At 34.9% G+C, this 14,984-nt stretch overlaps 1 protein-coding gene across 7 annotated transcripts in view; it reads right to left on the bottom strand.

The window, feature by feature from the left end:
• Positions 1-311: 311 nt before the first annotated feature.
• The window catches only part of LOC101744976 (peripheral plasma membrane protein CASK), a 219,194-nt gene continuing 204,521 nt past the window's right edge, over positions 312-14,984 (bottom strand). For 2 of the 7 annotated variants that reach the window (XM_062669170.1, XM_062669174.1), the window contains 9 exons: positions 14,844-14,873; positions 11,731-11,829; positions 10,668-10,806; positions 9,240-9,278; positions 8,387-8,506; positions 7,784-7,894; positions 7,298-7,405; positions 6,430-6,605; positions 312-5,829 (listed from right to left, as the gene is read on the bottom strand). In XM_062669170.1, coding sequence (XP_062525154.1) covers positions 5,632-5,829; positions 6,430-6,605; positions 7,298-7,405; positions 7,784-7,894; positions 8,387-8,506; positions 9,240-9,278; positions 10,668-10,806; positions 11,731-11,829; positions 14,844-14,873 — 1,020 coding nt within the window. In that variant the 3' untranslated portion in view covers positions 312-5,631. The remainder of the gene's footprint in view (positions 5,830-6,429; positions 6,606-7,297; positions 7,406-7,783; positions 7,895-8,386; positions 8,507-9,239; positions 9,279-10,667; positions 10,807-11,730; positions 11,830-14,843; positions 14,874-14,984) is intronic. The other 5 variants (XM_062669171.1, XM_062669175.1, XM_038011622.2 and 2 more) reach the window with 3 other exon arrangements.

The raw sequence follows: 14,984 nt of genomic DNA, 5'->3' as shown, positions 1-14,984 counted from the left end.
TCTCACTACATAGTATAAAACAAAGTCGCTTTCTCTGTCCCTATATCTGTCCCTCTGTATGCTTAAATCTTTAAAACTACGATACGGATTTTGATGCGGTTTTTTTAATAGATAGAGTGATTGAAGAGGAAGGTTTTTAAGTATAATAACATCCATTAAATAGTGGAGAAATCAATAATAAATTACAGTTTCCGAAGGGAAGCGAGGGCGATACAAAATAAAATAATTCACTTAACTTCACTCCACGCGTTCAAATCACCCACAACTACCATTCATTTTTCAGAACTAAAAACAACAGAAATAAAACAACATTTTTATTTTGTGCTGTTTATTCATTTTAACAGTTATAATATTTTACCACAGTCGTTATTAGTTCATGATGGTATATATTTTAACATTTCTCTAATGTTTTGTTTTTAGTATGATTTACGCTGTAACGAGACTATTGTTACTGCGATGGTGGTTTGCGTTTTTTTTTTGCAACTCAATTCTTGCGCGATACATTCAGCACGTACCTTTTAGGTTCTCCATCTAAATTTTAACATTTGTTATTTCTTATGAATTTGTTATTTAAACATTTTTATTATTATAATTTTAATATAATAATTTGGATATTAAGTTATTTTTCTTTCTAAACGGTTAAATATGAATGCAAAAGTTTGAGCATAAAAATTCGAGTGTTGAATTTAAAAAAAAAAACACTTTTAACTCCTATAAAACTTTTAAAAGATTAAAATATTTCCATAAATCTAATACGTTAAATATAACAAAAAAATGTTAATAATATTATATTTAAAATATAAATAACAATTTTGCAAACAATAAAACTAGTATTGGAATGTATGCATTGAGACGTTAACTTGTGTTATTCACAACATTAAAACACATTTAAAATAAAATCATTCAACATCAAAACTTAATAATATCCGAATATGTGCACTAGCTTTAAATCATCAAATAGTTTATAATACTTAAACCTAAAGGTGTAAGAACACCTTTGCACAAACATCAAAATCTATAGTCTATGACTACAGAAAAAATAAAACGATATTTACTACAAAAATGTATCAAGAAAAAACACTAAAATTTTTCATATTTATAACAAACAAATATTTTCATTTACATGGAAACTATTGAATAAATTTTGGATTTTAAAGTTTTTAAACTAGCAACATTCGTAGATAACATAAAGTGCTACTGAAAAGCACACCATTCGTACAATAAATAATCAATTTACGTACATAATCTTATTTATAGATTAATTTATCTAGGTTCCACCGTCTATAGGTTATAATTAGGAAAGCTTAATAAGAGATTACAAGTTAAAAGGAAAAAAAAGTAGTGGATAACAATTTCTTAAATTTGACTGTAATTTGAACTTATTTACTTAAATTAATAAAAAATAATATTAAAATGCAAATTTTCTAAAACGTCATTTTTAAATTAATAGTTAAATCATAGAATTTCAAAATTATTGCAACACCTTCATACCAGCATGTTGTCAAACATTTTAAAATTCTTTTTTATTTAAACATCAACCTTTTTAATAAATTTAGGGTTACCAGTGGCTCTTGAGTATTCTAACTACCAGAATAATTTTAAAATTCTATGAACATTAACTATACAATAAAAACAGAAGACGAATAGCATTCCGAAGTTTAAAACGATTTCTACTTATTCTAGATATAATTTATCATTTCAAAAGTAAAAACAGTGAAGTAGTTAAGTTTTATAATATTTGTATAGTAAACTTTTGCTACATAATATTATTATATACAGGAATGTAGTGCTCCAAGTGAAGGAAAGAAGAATTCCAGTGTTAGATACATTTATGTGTCTACTTTGTTTCGTCACTACTGAAATTCAACGTATTTTAATAATAAATATATTAAAAGGTGCCGTGAAAATACGTTCCCCAAAACGATTTACTTATAATAAATTCACTCGATCCCACCAATCCATTATCCACGATCCAGTAAATCAGAATTAAAATTGAATTCTGAATATTTCTCGTCACACGTTCAAAATCCTCAAAACTAAAGAAACTCAAAATAGGCACCTTCTAAATAACTTAAAGCGTTTTTAAGAAACATTTAAGCGGAATAGTACTGACTCTTTAGCGTTCGCAACCCTGTGATTTCTAATCGATAAACATGACTCGAGTCGATAAATGAAAATCCAACTATGGAGATGCGTCTAGTGATTACAAAATAAAATACCTGTTCAAAGAAAATAAAACTAATTAAATAAACAGTTTCAAATTATTTTCACTTATCCCTAAGATCGTTAATACACAGTATTATTAATTATAAAACTGAATTCAGGAGAACTCTTACAAGTCATGAGCCTGGGATACTTGTAGAGTGCAACAGTAATGATAACACACCACTGCTTTCAATGACAAAAAAAAAAAGATTCAAATGTCATCTAAATAAAAAGAATTGTAAGAAATAGCATAAACGATAACCATGAAATTTAAATGAAAAAATTACAACAAAAGCGGAGTAAGGTCGTGAGCCCGTTACAACGCTAGCTCCGATTTTGGTTTTATCTAGATTATTTAAACAAAATATATACAAAAAAAATATGAAGCGACTTATAGACGTACACCACATACGACCACAGTTCGACTTCATTGTCTACTGCGTATTCACGATCCCTAAACTAAACGCACAACACCGAATTTATCTAGACTACTATTTACAAATATTCAGATAATTTATTTAAAAAATTATAATATAAAAAAAAAATTATAATCACATACGAATCCGAACCAAAATTGTTAAAAAGCAAAAGGCGCCCCGATCTTGCTGACGACAAATTATTTGCGTGTGTTTATTTATCGATTCGTTGTACCTTAATATAATTTGCTACATAGAATTTATACCTAATGCAGCAAATCATATTTAGATTACCTTATACCTAACCTTAACTTGAGTAAGTACGCTAACGGGCTATAGCAGGGGAGAAGGTTCGTTCACTACTATTGGTAAGGTTGGACACAGATCTACTTTGGAAAAATCCAAAGAATTCGTCATCCTGGCATTCCTATATCGTACGAGAATTCTGTTGAATTTTGAAAGAGCAAATGTGCCCAACCTTGTGGGACAACTGCCGACGGAGGGTTCTGTACAGAATCGGCAGAAGGTGACTCGTCATCGCCGAGAGGAATACCGTTTTGTGGTGGAGAACGAAATTCGATTCGGTGATGACTAAGGATGGAAGCGGCTTTGAGCCTTAATACCTCCACTCCTTGGAGCAAAAAGCTCTTGCGTGTCCGCGTGACCCCGGAATGGGGGTCGGCAGGTTCTGAGGCCTCAAAGGCCTCACGCGGACGCATCGGGTCCGTGGTGTCGCCACTCACCAACAGCTCGCCACAAGCTGCCCTGCGGGCTGTAGTTGTCTTCGCGAATAAATATCCAGAGAATAATTTAATAACTTTTTTTTTTCAACTACTTTATTTTATATCCTACTAAAATTTGTTTGTTCTTCGTTTATGAATGAGTATTAACTATGTGTCCTTAACAATATTTTTTGTTCAAAATATCTTATATGATAGTAGTGAGTTATCAATGAGCATGCTAAATTGATTGCAAATGTGAAGACGCATTTCTATAGTTGGAATAAAAATAATAAATAGTAGACGTTAATAGTATATTATTATGTTAGAAATAGATCCTTAAATATTTATTTATCGAAGAAAACATTCTGAACTACAGTAATCTAAAATTTAAAATTATTTATATAAGATCTAATGTATATAATAGTTTATCATGTACATACATTGATCCAAAATTCATGATCCATTCGATTTCCGATGTTGGTTTTAGTCGATAATTTTTTTTTTCTAGTTGAGTTGTTATTTGGCACATTAATTGTATTTGAGCGTCGTACCAATATATTATTGCAAGCTTTTAAGACTTTTCAATACTAAACTAGTTGTTACTTTGTTATATTAATTAATCGATTGTTATATTCGAGTTTTTTTTATTATTTGAATTCTATCGATAAGAATCGATTATCGATTTAATAATCTTAATTATCAATTATTCGTTAACTTCAAACATGTTTCGTCGATACATTTAACAAAACAAAAAAAAAACCTAATTAAACTAATTTCGATAAATGATCACAACGATTTACTAACTCAATTAAGTAACGATGTCTTTTGAATTATTTTTTTGAATTTGAAACAGTTAAACGCTACGAAAAGTATTTTTTTATTCTATTTAATTAAATTCTATACAGTGCATTTAAATTCTTGATCTTTGTCCAAAGTTAGTGTCTTTTCGTAGGTAAATCTCATTTCTTTAGTGCTAGTATGAAATCCTACTTTCAAACGAAAAAAAAAAGCACTCTATAAACATAGTAATGTGGAAATAACAGCACCCACTCATGTAAATAATTCTAGTTAAATGTAATATTGTTTTTTTTTTTATAGCATTTCCTTCAGTATTCACGGGTCACACAATTTAAAACTAATTTCACGATGTAAAATCGCTTTTATTATCTCCCTGAACTTGTAAGCGCTCAGTGAACGTAACACCTATGTATTAAGTTGGTGTAATTATTCGAATCTTTGAAATTATTATTTCGAGGGGTGAAAGACATTTATATTTGTAACTAGCTGATCCGGCAGACTTCGTAGTGCCTCAATCGATAAATAAAATACCTAAGCTTTTGTATCAAAATAAACTTAAAACAAACAAAAGGAAAAACAGAATTATTATTTTTATTTAATTCCGAGCATTTTCATATTTATCTACCTTTTAAACCTTCTCGGGACTTACAATAATGATTCAAGAGCAAAATTAGCCAAATCGGTCCAGCCGTTCTCGAGTTTTAGCGAGACTAACGAACAGCAATTCATTTATGTTTTAGGATCAGCAGTTCGATGTTTTTAATTGAACTTCAATTATGTTTACTTCATTCAAATCGCTGAAGAAGTTTTAAGCTTTAAATGTCTCGCCTGTAAAGTTTCAAAAATATCTCTTAAAACCACTTTTCACCCCTCGATATAATATACTTAAAGGTTATATTAACAAAAGAGCTTACATCGTAAAATTAGTTACATTTATTTTTCATATATTCTTATGGCACTCAATATTACGATGTTATTAGCTGTGTCCTTACACACATCACATTTTCTTTCTTCTTCATACTCAACAAAACAGTATTTTTAAACGAACGAAAATAACGACACTAGAGGTCGCTACTAGTGATCGAAATCCTATTTTAGGTGAAGGTACATTCAATTTGATTTAATGCATTTCGAACATACATATATTCGCACATAAATCTTAATTTCCTGCACTACTTCTCTAAACTTGTTTTAACTATACCAAATTCTCACCCTTGTATGTGCGCGCAATGTACTTAAAAGTGGTACAAAGTTTTTTTTTTTTTTGACAATTTTCTTTTCTACATAAATACATTTCAAATTACAAAATTAATGTGAGTCGAGGTCGAGGAGGATAAAGAAACGAAATCACTTCGCGTTGAAGTCAGAGGCCGCGGTTCGAATATATCGTGGGTGTACGATGTACATTGCTGCGTGGGTACGTACGGACGAGGTACCCGACGCGTTCAGACGATATATTCGCGTTTGCTCTAAGCGCGGTCACGGGCCGGTCAGTAGACCCACGAGACGGGCACCCACTGCGGGTTGGAGCGCACGCGCGCGATCGCCGCCTCTAGTTGCGCGATGGTGTCGTCTATGTCGTGGTTCACGACCGTGAAGTCAACGTAGTGGCCGTAGTTCCGCCGCAGCTGTTCCGTCTCGCGGCCCAGAAGCTCTAGCGTGGTGCCGTCGTACATGGCGCGGACTTGCTGTTGACGCGGGAAACTTACTTTTTTTTCCTTACCTATACGCTGGTAGCCTAAGCTCACGGGCTCAACCCGAGAGAATTTGCTAGCACTAGCCCTAACAAGAGCAGTGCTACGCAGACTCTACCACCGGATCGGCAACGCGATCCACTGAGAAGATCCGGCGAGAAATTCAGTGGGCTGTGTCTGTGGGTTAATTTACTCGGCGAGCCCTTCGTCGCAAGCGACGGGTTCGGCGAGGACGGTAACCGGTGCTTGAGGTACGTAAAAGCACCGTTAATGGATCGGGAGGATCCGAAACGACGTGTTCAGGGTGACGTCGACTGTTTACCATTCGGTCCGCAGGATCGGGTATGTGCTAACACAACCCATCCGTTGCCATGGTAACGGCGATCATTACAGCATGTGCACCGACTGTGTCCACAAGAGTGCGCTAGCTACTTCTCAACCCATCTGTTGCCATGGTAACGACGATCATCACAACACGTGCACCGACTGTGTCCGCAACTAGCCATTGCACAACCTATATGTTGCCATGGTAACGACGATCATCACGACACGTGCGGCGACTGCGCGTGCACAAGGCGCTGTGGGGGTGCTCACCTCGCTGACAGTGTGCGGCTCCGGCGAGGCGACGAGCACGACGAAGGGCGCGAACTCGGCGGTGCGCAGGATCTTGAGGGCCTGCGGCTCGACGTCCAGTATGGCGACGCGGCGCTCGGCGTGGATCCGCCGGATCGTCTCGATCTTCGTGCCGTACATCGCGTCCTCGTGCGTGCCTGAACGAAGCGGACGGGTGCGTTCAGCGGCCGTCGGACCGTTGAAGCCGGTCGGAGCGTGATGCGTCAACGAAAGAAATGAGAAACGCAAAAAAAAAAACAACTATACCTACAAATAACGAACTCTCCGTTATACGAATACGAAATGTGTAAAATAAATGTATGAATCGAAGGCGAAGGAGAAAACTACGAAGAATTCTAATAGGGTTGTCACATTGGCAAATCAAATAAACAAAAACGAACAATTTTTTTTTATTTAATTTTTTTTTAAAAACTCATCACCGATTTCAATGTTACGATATTCGGGCTCACGCCGGCTCGCGGACACCAAACTGTCACAGGCATCGGTATTTATAATTATTAATCATTATAGCCAATTGTTTTGTTTTAAAATACATAAGCACAACATTGACTTGAAATATATCCATGAAATGTATACCTACCGATCTCTTCATCCGGGGTTGCTGTGAATGTTAAATTAGTGCATGAAAAAGCTTACATTAACATGAGATTCGCGCGACCCGGCTGTTTCTTAGCGCTTACGGTTTCGCTGTTTGTTGGCCCATTATTTACGGGATTCTAAAAAAATCTAGTCACGGCGACTTGTATATACATGGTTTACTCAATACCTATTGATCATAAATGAACTCGAGCGTTTGTTTGATTAGAAGCCGGACACGATTTTTTTTTACCGTATTCCAAATATTCGTTGGCCGCGATATCAGCCATCATCTCATCGTGGCTGATGAAGTAATACTGTCTGTTGCTCTCCTCGTCCGGACGCGGCGGTCTCGTGGTGTCTAGAACGAGGAGACAGCAAAAGAAGTTCATTTTTTTTTAAAAAAAAAACGTCATAGCAAAGCTTAGAGATTCTGATGTCGATAATTTTTCCAATGTAATTACGGGGGGTAGAAGTAATGAGAACTGTCTTATACGAGAGATAGATTGAAAGTCTTCTGCTGTGAAAAAACAAAAAAAAAAAACATCAATACACTTAGCGCGTTGCGGTATATAGCAGTTGTAAATCGAGTGAATATAAACTTTTAGGACGCCATCTTGGAAATTACATCACTCGCTGCTGTGGCGCCGCCCTGATCGGTCGCTTCTCGACGGATGATTTTCCATTCACAGATAATACGCTCCTTACCTCAATTACCTTCGCTAGGTGTAATACTCACGCGGTATAGGATAGGCGTACAGATCAGGATGTCGGGCGATTAAAGTGTTCTTGATGTGACGTCTGCCGACTCCGTGGGCGCCAAGCAGAACCAGCGTTTTTCTTTGGAACGCTGTAATTCAATAATCCATCTTTATTTATCTTTAGCTATCTTTTTTTTTAAGATACAAGTGACCGATAATTATCATGACAGGGCGTATTGTGAGTGCACAGACACTAAAAACTTAAATTACTAAAACTTAAGAACCGCCGTATATTTCATCTCTGTATGTCGCAGAGGTAATAATAAATACAAAAAAAACAATACAACCAAATTTTTCCCAACCAAAGCACAGATTAAGATGATCTTTAATTTCTGGTAGCAAAAGTTTGTTTCGATGCACCTGTAATATACTTTGGGCATATTTGAGAAAAATCGGAACCACGCAAGCAATATATTCAATTTAATTTACCTAACAATAAAATAAGAACAGTCGATATCAACCGATCAGTCACAAATTTTCCTTCTTTCGTTTCCCATTAAGTACCAAAGGAATACATAAATAGCAGCCGAAAAACATTACCTTAATTAAGAGTTGTCGATACACGAATCTGTATTACTTACAAGGCAGTTTGACGACTTCCTCGTATGTGACTACGTCCAGTTGATCGAACACCGCGTTGTGCTTAGCGAGATACTTGTCCTTGGACTGCTTCTTCTTGCGGCCGAATATAGAACAGTTGACTGTTGAACAAAACATTACGTCTATATCTAAAGATATCATTTTTTAAATTAAATCTAATTATCATTTGTTAGTTAGTTTCTACTTTGGAAATTGGCTTATTATCCAATCTTGCCAAAGACGTGTGAAATTTCCTTGATCTAGAAATGCAATTTTTTCTTCCAATTATTTAGGACTACGATTCCTTGTAGGTGGATGAGCGAAGTGAAAACCAGGTGTTGAGTAATTATCGAAATGCCGCCACCCAAGCTAATCCAAGAGGTGGAAGACTATCCGTGCGCCAATGCTTGTAGCCATGTAGCCATTTATAAAATTGTCGAGTTTGATTTTAATCAAAAATCAGATAAAAACCATGCTTGATTGCGAAAGTGACGTTGAAGTCATTCACGAAAACAATGCCGGTACATATTTAATTAAATAAAAATTGGAAGCTGTCTGCGGGGTTTGAACATCAAGATGCGACTGGATAGCTTGATACGAATCTACTGAGCGTATACTTTAGCTTTTGACGATTTTAACTTAGGTACATAATAGTTCTAATTAAAAAACCCAATATTATTTCGGGATCACGAATACATTACACATTCGAAACTTTCAAATATCTGGAAAATATTCTTAATATACTATATTATAATATTAGTAAGAACTTAATGGATTCTCAAACCTATTTACATAACACAACAAGAGCTATTTTTATCTAATACTATATACATGTAAATTTTTGTCACGACCTACCTGTATTCTCACATCCGTCGGTATGAGACACGCAGCCTTCTGCTCCGGCGGCAAAAAATTACAAAAAGTTTCATGCAAGCTCAAGGTATTGATTGGGTATCACTAAACGATGGCTGGGTTCGTGTGAACAGGGATTGTTCAGTCAAACATCGACAAACAGTCTTACGAATACCAATTATTCGGGAAATCATTAAGTAGTAGTAGTACCAAAGAGGAAGTGGGACGGCTTTATTAAGACAATCACTACGATTTTTCAAAGGGTTTTAAATGTGGTTATCGAAACAAAAAAAAAACAAAAAAACAATTTCACTGATCTATTAAAACTTTGAAAGTAATCTGAGATTTAACAAATTCTAAAAATACATATTATAATACATTTTTTTGGTTGCAAACTGTAATAGCCTCAGCGAACTGTATATTTTTACATATTAAAGGCGAGGATTTTCTCAATTACATTTACTAAAAAAAATACACTGGGACCGATCGGACGTTTAACTCTATCTCATGCTTAATGCATCAAAATCGGAAAGGGCAACTTTACATGTGAATTCACATTGGATTTCTGTGACTTTCGTCAAATTTTTTACGATAACAATAAAATAATATACGTACCAACAGCTGTTGTATCCGGATATTGTTGGCGATCGAAAAGAAAAGGTCAAATTAATTTTGAATGTTTTAAAAAAAAAACCTTTTTCCGTCACCAGCGAAGCTTTAATTGCGTTCTCTAGGACGATTGAATTAAGAGATCACATTCGAAAATTTATCGTCTCAAGACTCAAATTCATTTCATTTAGTACATGCTCTTTTTTTAATATTGTCATATTTTACTTTTTGTAAGCGCGAGAGAAGTTTATTTGAAAAACAATTTTAAAGTTTGTAAACAGATAAAGATAAATGAAATAAAAGATAAAAGAAATGATAAACAAGCAAAATGACATGTGAAATAATCGACTCTGAAGCTCTATTAATTACTAGCTTTTGCCCGCGACTTCGTCCGCGTGGGATAGTTCACAAATAATGCTTTATTTTAGAACAAATTTGGTTAGCATAAAAAACGTTATAGTGAGCCAACCTTAACATATATACATATGCTGTCGCGGACTTTTTTATATCTTTGAATGGGGAACAATTCTGTCATACATTATTTAGCGAAACTTTAACCGTTTCTGCAGCGCACGCAGCGGAAGCTCTCAAAACGGAAAAAAAACGGATTTTGAAACATTCTTTATTGGTGCTCCGCTTGTATTGGTCTTAGCGTGATGTTATAATATAGCCTATAGCCTTCCTCGATAAATGAGCTATCCAACACTGAATTTTTCAAATCGGACCAGTAGTTCCTGAGATTAGCGCGTTCAAACAAACAAACTCTTCAGCTTTATAATATTAATATAGAAGTATAGAACAATCTTCAGAGACTTAACTCACCTTGGTCGGTGCTAGATTTTTCTGCGGCAGCACACGCAGCCCTCCATTCCTGCAACTCAGGACTGGGTATGAGACCAGCCGAGCCGCCAGAAGCGTCTTTACGAGCTTGCCACCAGTGAGAGTCATCCTTGCTGATGATCTGAAAAAAAAGCATGTGTGCAATTCACACGTGGTAGAAGGGAAATCTTCAAAAATTTTGCCTTTTAGACGCATGTAAAATTTCGGGTAAAGAATAATTGTAGGTTTTAGTAATGATCATAGCGATACAAAGTTTGATACTTAATTATTTTACATTTTATTCGGATATACGAATATACTAGCCGTACTCGACCGCTTCACTGGGCATTTAAAATTAGCATTATTATTTATTGTCATTATTATTACGGAGTCCAACACTCATATAAATATTAGCCTATCCATTAAGTACATGTATTTTCTACATTGATACCAAGTTTCAAGTCAATCGGATGCATGGTTCAGTAGTTATAACGGAACATCCGTAAAAACCACTATAGATTTATATATTAGTATAGATTATATATATTTATTCAGAATTTATTAAGTACGAATATTACATACGAAACAGAGCACAAAGAGAACCACGAATATAAGAAACACTGTATAATGCTCCCTATCACATTTTCTCCCACGTTAAATCTTATAAATTTATGTGTGTGTCTCTTTTTATTGTCGCTTTTTCGTTTCATCGACTTATGAAACACAACGAGGCTAAAGAAGTTTCCCTTTAAAAAAAGACGTATTGAATTTACTGGTGGTAGGACCTCTTGTGAGTTCGCATGGGTAGGTACCACCACCCCGCCTATTTCTGCCGTGAAGCGTTTCGGTTTGAAGGGCGGGGCAGCCGTTGTAACTATACTGAGACCTTAGAACTTATATCTCAAGGTGGGTGGCGCATTTACGTCGTAGATGTCTATGGGCCCCAGTAACCACTTAACACCAGGTGGGCTGTGAGCACGTCCACCCATCTAAGCAATAAAAATAAATTTTGATCTCCAATATATTCGTGAATTTGCAACAATTATACCCATAATACACAACTAACCTGCAATATGTCGCCGGTGTTGAAGGCGATGCCTGCTTGAGCACACGGGATTAGTTCGTCTTCCAAGGGATCGTAATCAAACTGCGCTCGAACGAATATCTGAAATAGTTTTATCACGTAATGTATACATCTATATAGGACCGTTTATTTTGAAAGTGGTGTAAGTCCATTTTCTTTTGTTTCGAGAAAATTAAAGGTTACTACTATATTTGTTGATTTAAAAATACAGACAAATCATAATATGAGGTCTGGCTATGCCACCTACCTCTGTCAATTGGACTTACACCACTTTCATAATCGATGATTATGCAATTTCATTTACCGACCGATTTTAAGTTGTACAAAACATGGGATTTTTTTGAGAAATTAAACACGGACTAGTTATATAAAAAATTTACATTAAATTAAAGCATGAATTACGTGATAGCTCATTTTTCTCAAAAATTGACTTACACCACTTTCAAAATAAACGGTCCATATATTTTTTAAACTACGAATCTTTATTTTTTTAACAGCAAATTGTCTTTTCGCATTAAATGTGTACAATTTCCAAAAATATTCGAAATTGATTTAATATGCGGAATTATTTGGTATCACCAGTATTTTTCTCATAAATACTGACAAAAGAGCGTAGTTCAGTTTTAGTTTTTTTTTTTAGTTTACCTATGTTTTGTCTACTATTAACAAAATTAATACATAATTTTATCTTACTTTAAAAGACAGATAATGTAACTGTTAAAAAATTAAAAGTAAATGTTGCAAAGAATATTAATAAATAAAAATATCACATGTTAAACCTTTAAAACACTCTCCTGTAAAATTAGTAAGTTTTGAGATTATACAGTTTTAATGCGAGAAGACGAAATATGAATGCAGCCGCCCGCAGATAAATACTACAAGGGTCGATATAGCATTGAAACGTCTAGTCTAATCTTCGATTTGAAACTAATTATTGATTCGCGAAAGGAATACAAGGGCTGTTGATACCCGCCCGTGCAGACCTTCAACAGACTCTACCATTGAAATATTAAGAGGTTAGAGACTTAGACAGGAGAGTAAGGCTACTGGTGCCACGAGTGCCAAAAACGTAGGCACTGTTAGTATGGGGTCCAGTGTGCTTAGTGCGAGTTTTTTAACGTTCTCGATAGCGTAAAAGTTAACTCAAATTTGTATGCAGCTGGAATAGCGCCCCTAACGGAAAACGTAGGCAAACATTCTAGCTCCATACAAAGTTGAGTTAACTCTTACGCTGTCGAGAACGTTAAAAAATGTGTGCGTGTACTAGTGTACACACGTAAGAAGTGAAACTTCTTTATGGCCTTATTTTTCGAAAAATGATCTACATGCAACTTTCTAGAAATTGGTTAAATAAAGTTAAATTAGATAAAGTTTAAACAAAAGGATTTTATTATCATAGACATGAATACAAAAAAGTTAAATTAGATAAAGTTTAAACAAAAGGATTTTATTATCATAGACATGAATACAAAAAAGATGGCGCGTAACGGAAAAATGTGACGCGTAACCGAAAAATGTGACGGTAAATTTTTTTCCAACGCCGATAAAGAAGTTTCACTTCAAAAACTCGCACTGAGCACACAGGTTCGTCATATACTCGCTACAGACATGATTACATTCATAATTGATAATTGAAGAACAGATATGTAAATATTTAACCAGGAATAAAACAGTATACGGCAATAAATCACCAGTTGATTCACGTACGTTTCGACTGAACTAAATGATACAAATGATACAATATAGACAGGTGAAATGCTATTTGGTTAAAACGATATTAATGCAATTTTACAGGAGAGCCATCTAAAGATTATAAAATTAGGAAAAAATATCACCACCAAAAGAACTTCTTCAGTTATTCGAATTGAGTAAACTTATATGAAGTTCAATTAAAAACATCGAATTGTTGATGCTAATCACTACATAGTATAAAACAAAGTCGCTTTCTCTTTCCCTACATCCCTATGTATGCTTAAATCTTTAAAACTACGCAACGGATTTTGATGCGGTTTTTTTTAATAGATAGAGTGATTAAAGAGGAAGGTTTATATGTATAATAACATCCATTAAATAGTGGAGAAATCAATAATAAATTACAGTTTCCGAAGCGAAGCGAGGGCGGGTCGCTAGTATCAAATAAAACGGACCGTTAATGACAAAGTTAATATGGTGTATTAAGGCGAAATGTCGCTCCAACCAAATAGCATTTCGCCTCTCGATTTTATTTTAGTTTTTAATATAGACAGACGAAAGCGGAATTGTCGTAACTTGAAAAACCCAACTTTAAACCAGAGCCTTACATATAAAATAATATGGTACAAAGTGATTTAACCCAAAATGTTAGTTACGACATTAACGCTTTCTCCCTTCGATTATATACATACAATAAACAAAAACGGAGAACATAATTGCGGATGCGAAAAAGAATCGTGACAAAAGTGAGTGTGTGAAGCGATGACAAAAAGGACAACAAGCGCACAGAAACGGAGGAAAACCGCGGGGGATCCAGCCATGCCCAGGCGACGGTGTATACCAGCGGTCGGGGAGCCGGGGTAAATTATCCCAAATGAGGTAACATTAAATTTTGGGGGGTAAAAATTTACCCCAAATGGGGTAAAATGGAATTTTGAGGGGGGTAAAATTTTACCCCAAATGGGGTAAATGAAATTTTGGGGGGGATAAAAATGAAACTTTTGTAGGTAAAAAGTTGTGAATCGTTGTGATTTCACAAACTCGATGAAACGAAATGAAACTTCTCAACTGTATATTACTTAAATCACTATTATTACCGTTATGTATTACTAGGTATTACATTGATAAGTTCAATAAATGATGTTTAAATTAAATTTTTAGTTATTTTTTCTTTTCAAAATTATCATGGGGGCTATAATATGAAAGATGCTAAAAAGAAGCGATTTCGTCTTTTTTTTTTGTTCTTCGCCATGGGGTTAATATCAACTTACACAAAAATATTTTGGGGTAATAATTAAAAAAAGTTCCCCGATCGCCGGTGTATACAGACAGATACATAAACACAACATCGAACATAAAAAAAAACATAAATACATAAAGTAGCAACTGGATTCGCTACTTACTAGCACGGGCGAAGGCTTTATCCGGAAAAGCTATTAAGAACAACAAAAGAATAAAATTCAAATTTTAATTTTCTCTGTGTTAGATACCAATTTATGCATAGGGGACAAGCATTGAGAGTGATTTATGTGCGCTTGTCGACT

This window comes from Bombyx mori, chromosome 6, assembly GCF_030269925.1.
Source record: "Bombyx mori chromosome 6, ASM3026992v2".
NCBI lineage: Eukaryota > Metazoa > Arthropoda > Insecta > Lepidoptera > Bombycidae > Bombyx > Bombyx mori.
Note: the sequence above shows the minus strand (reverse complement) of the source record. Positions and strands in the feature narration are given on the sequence as shown.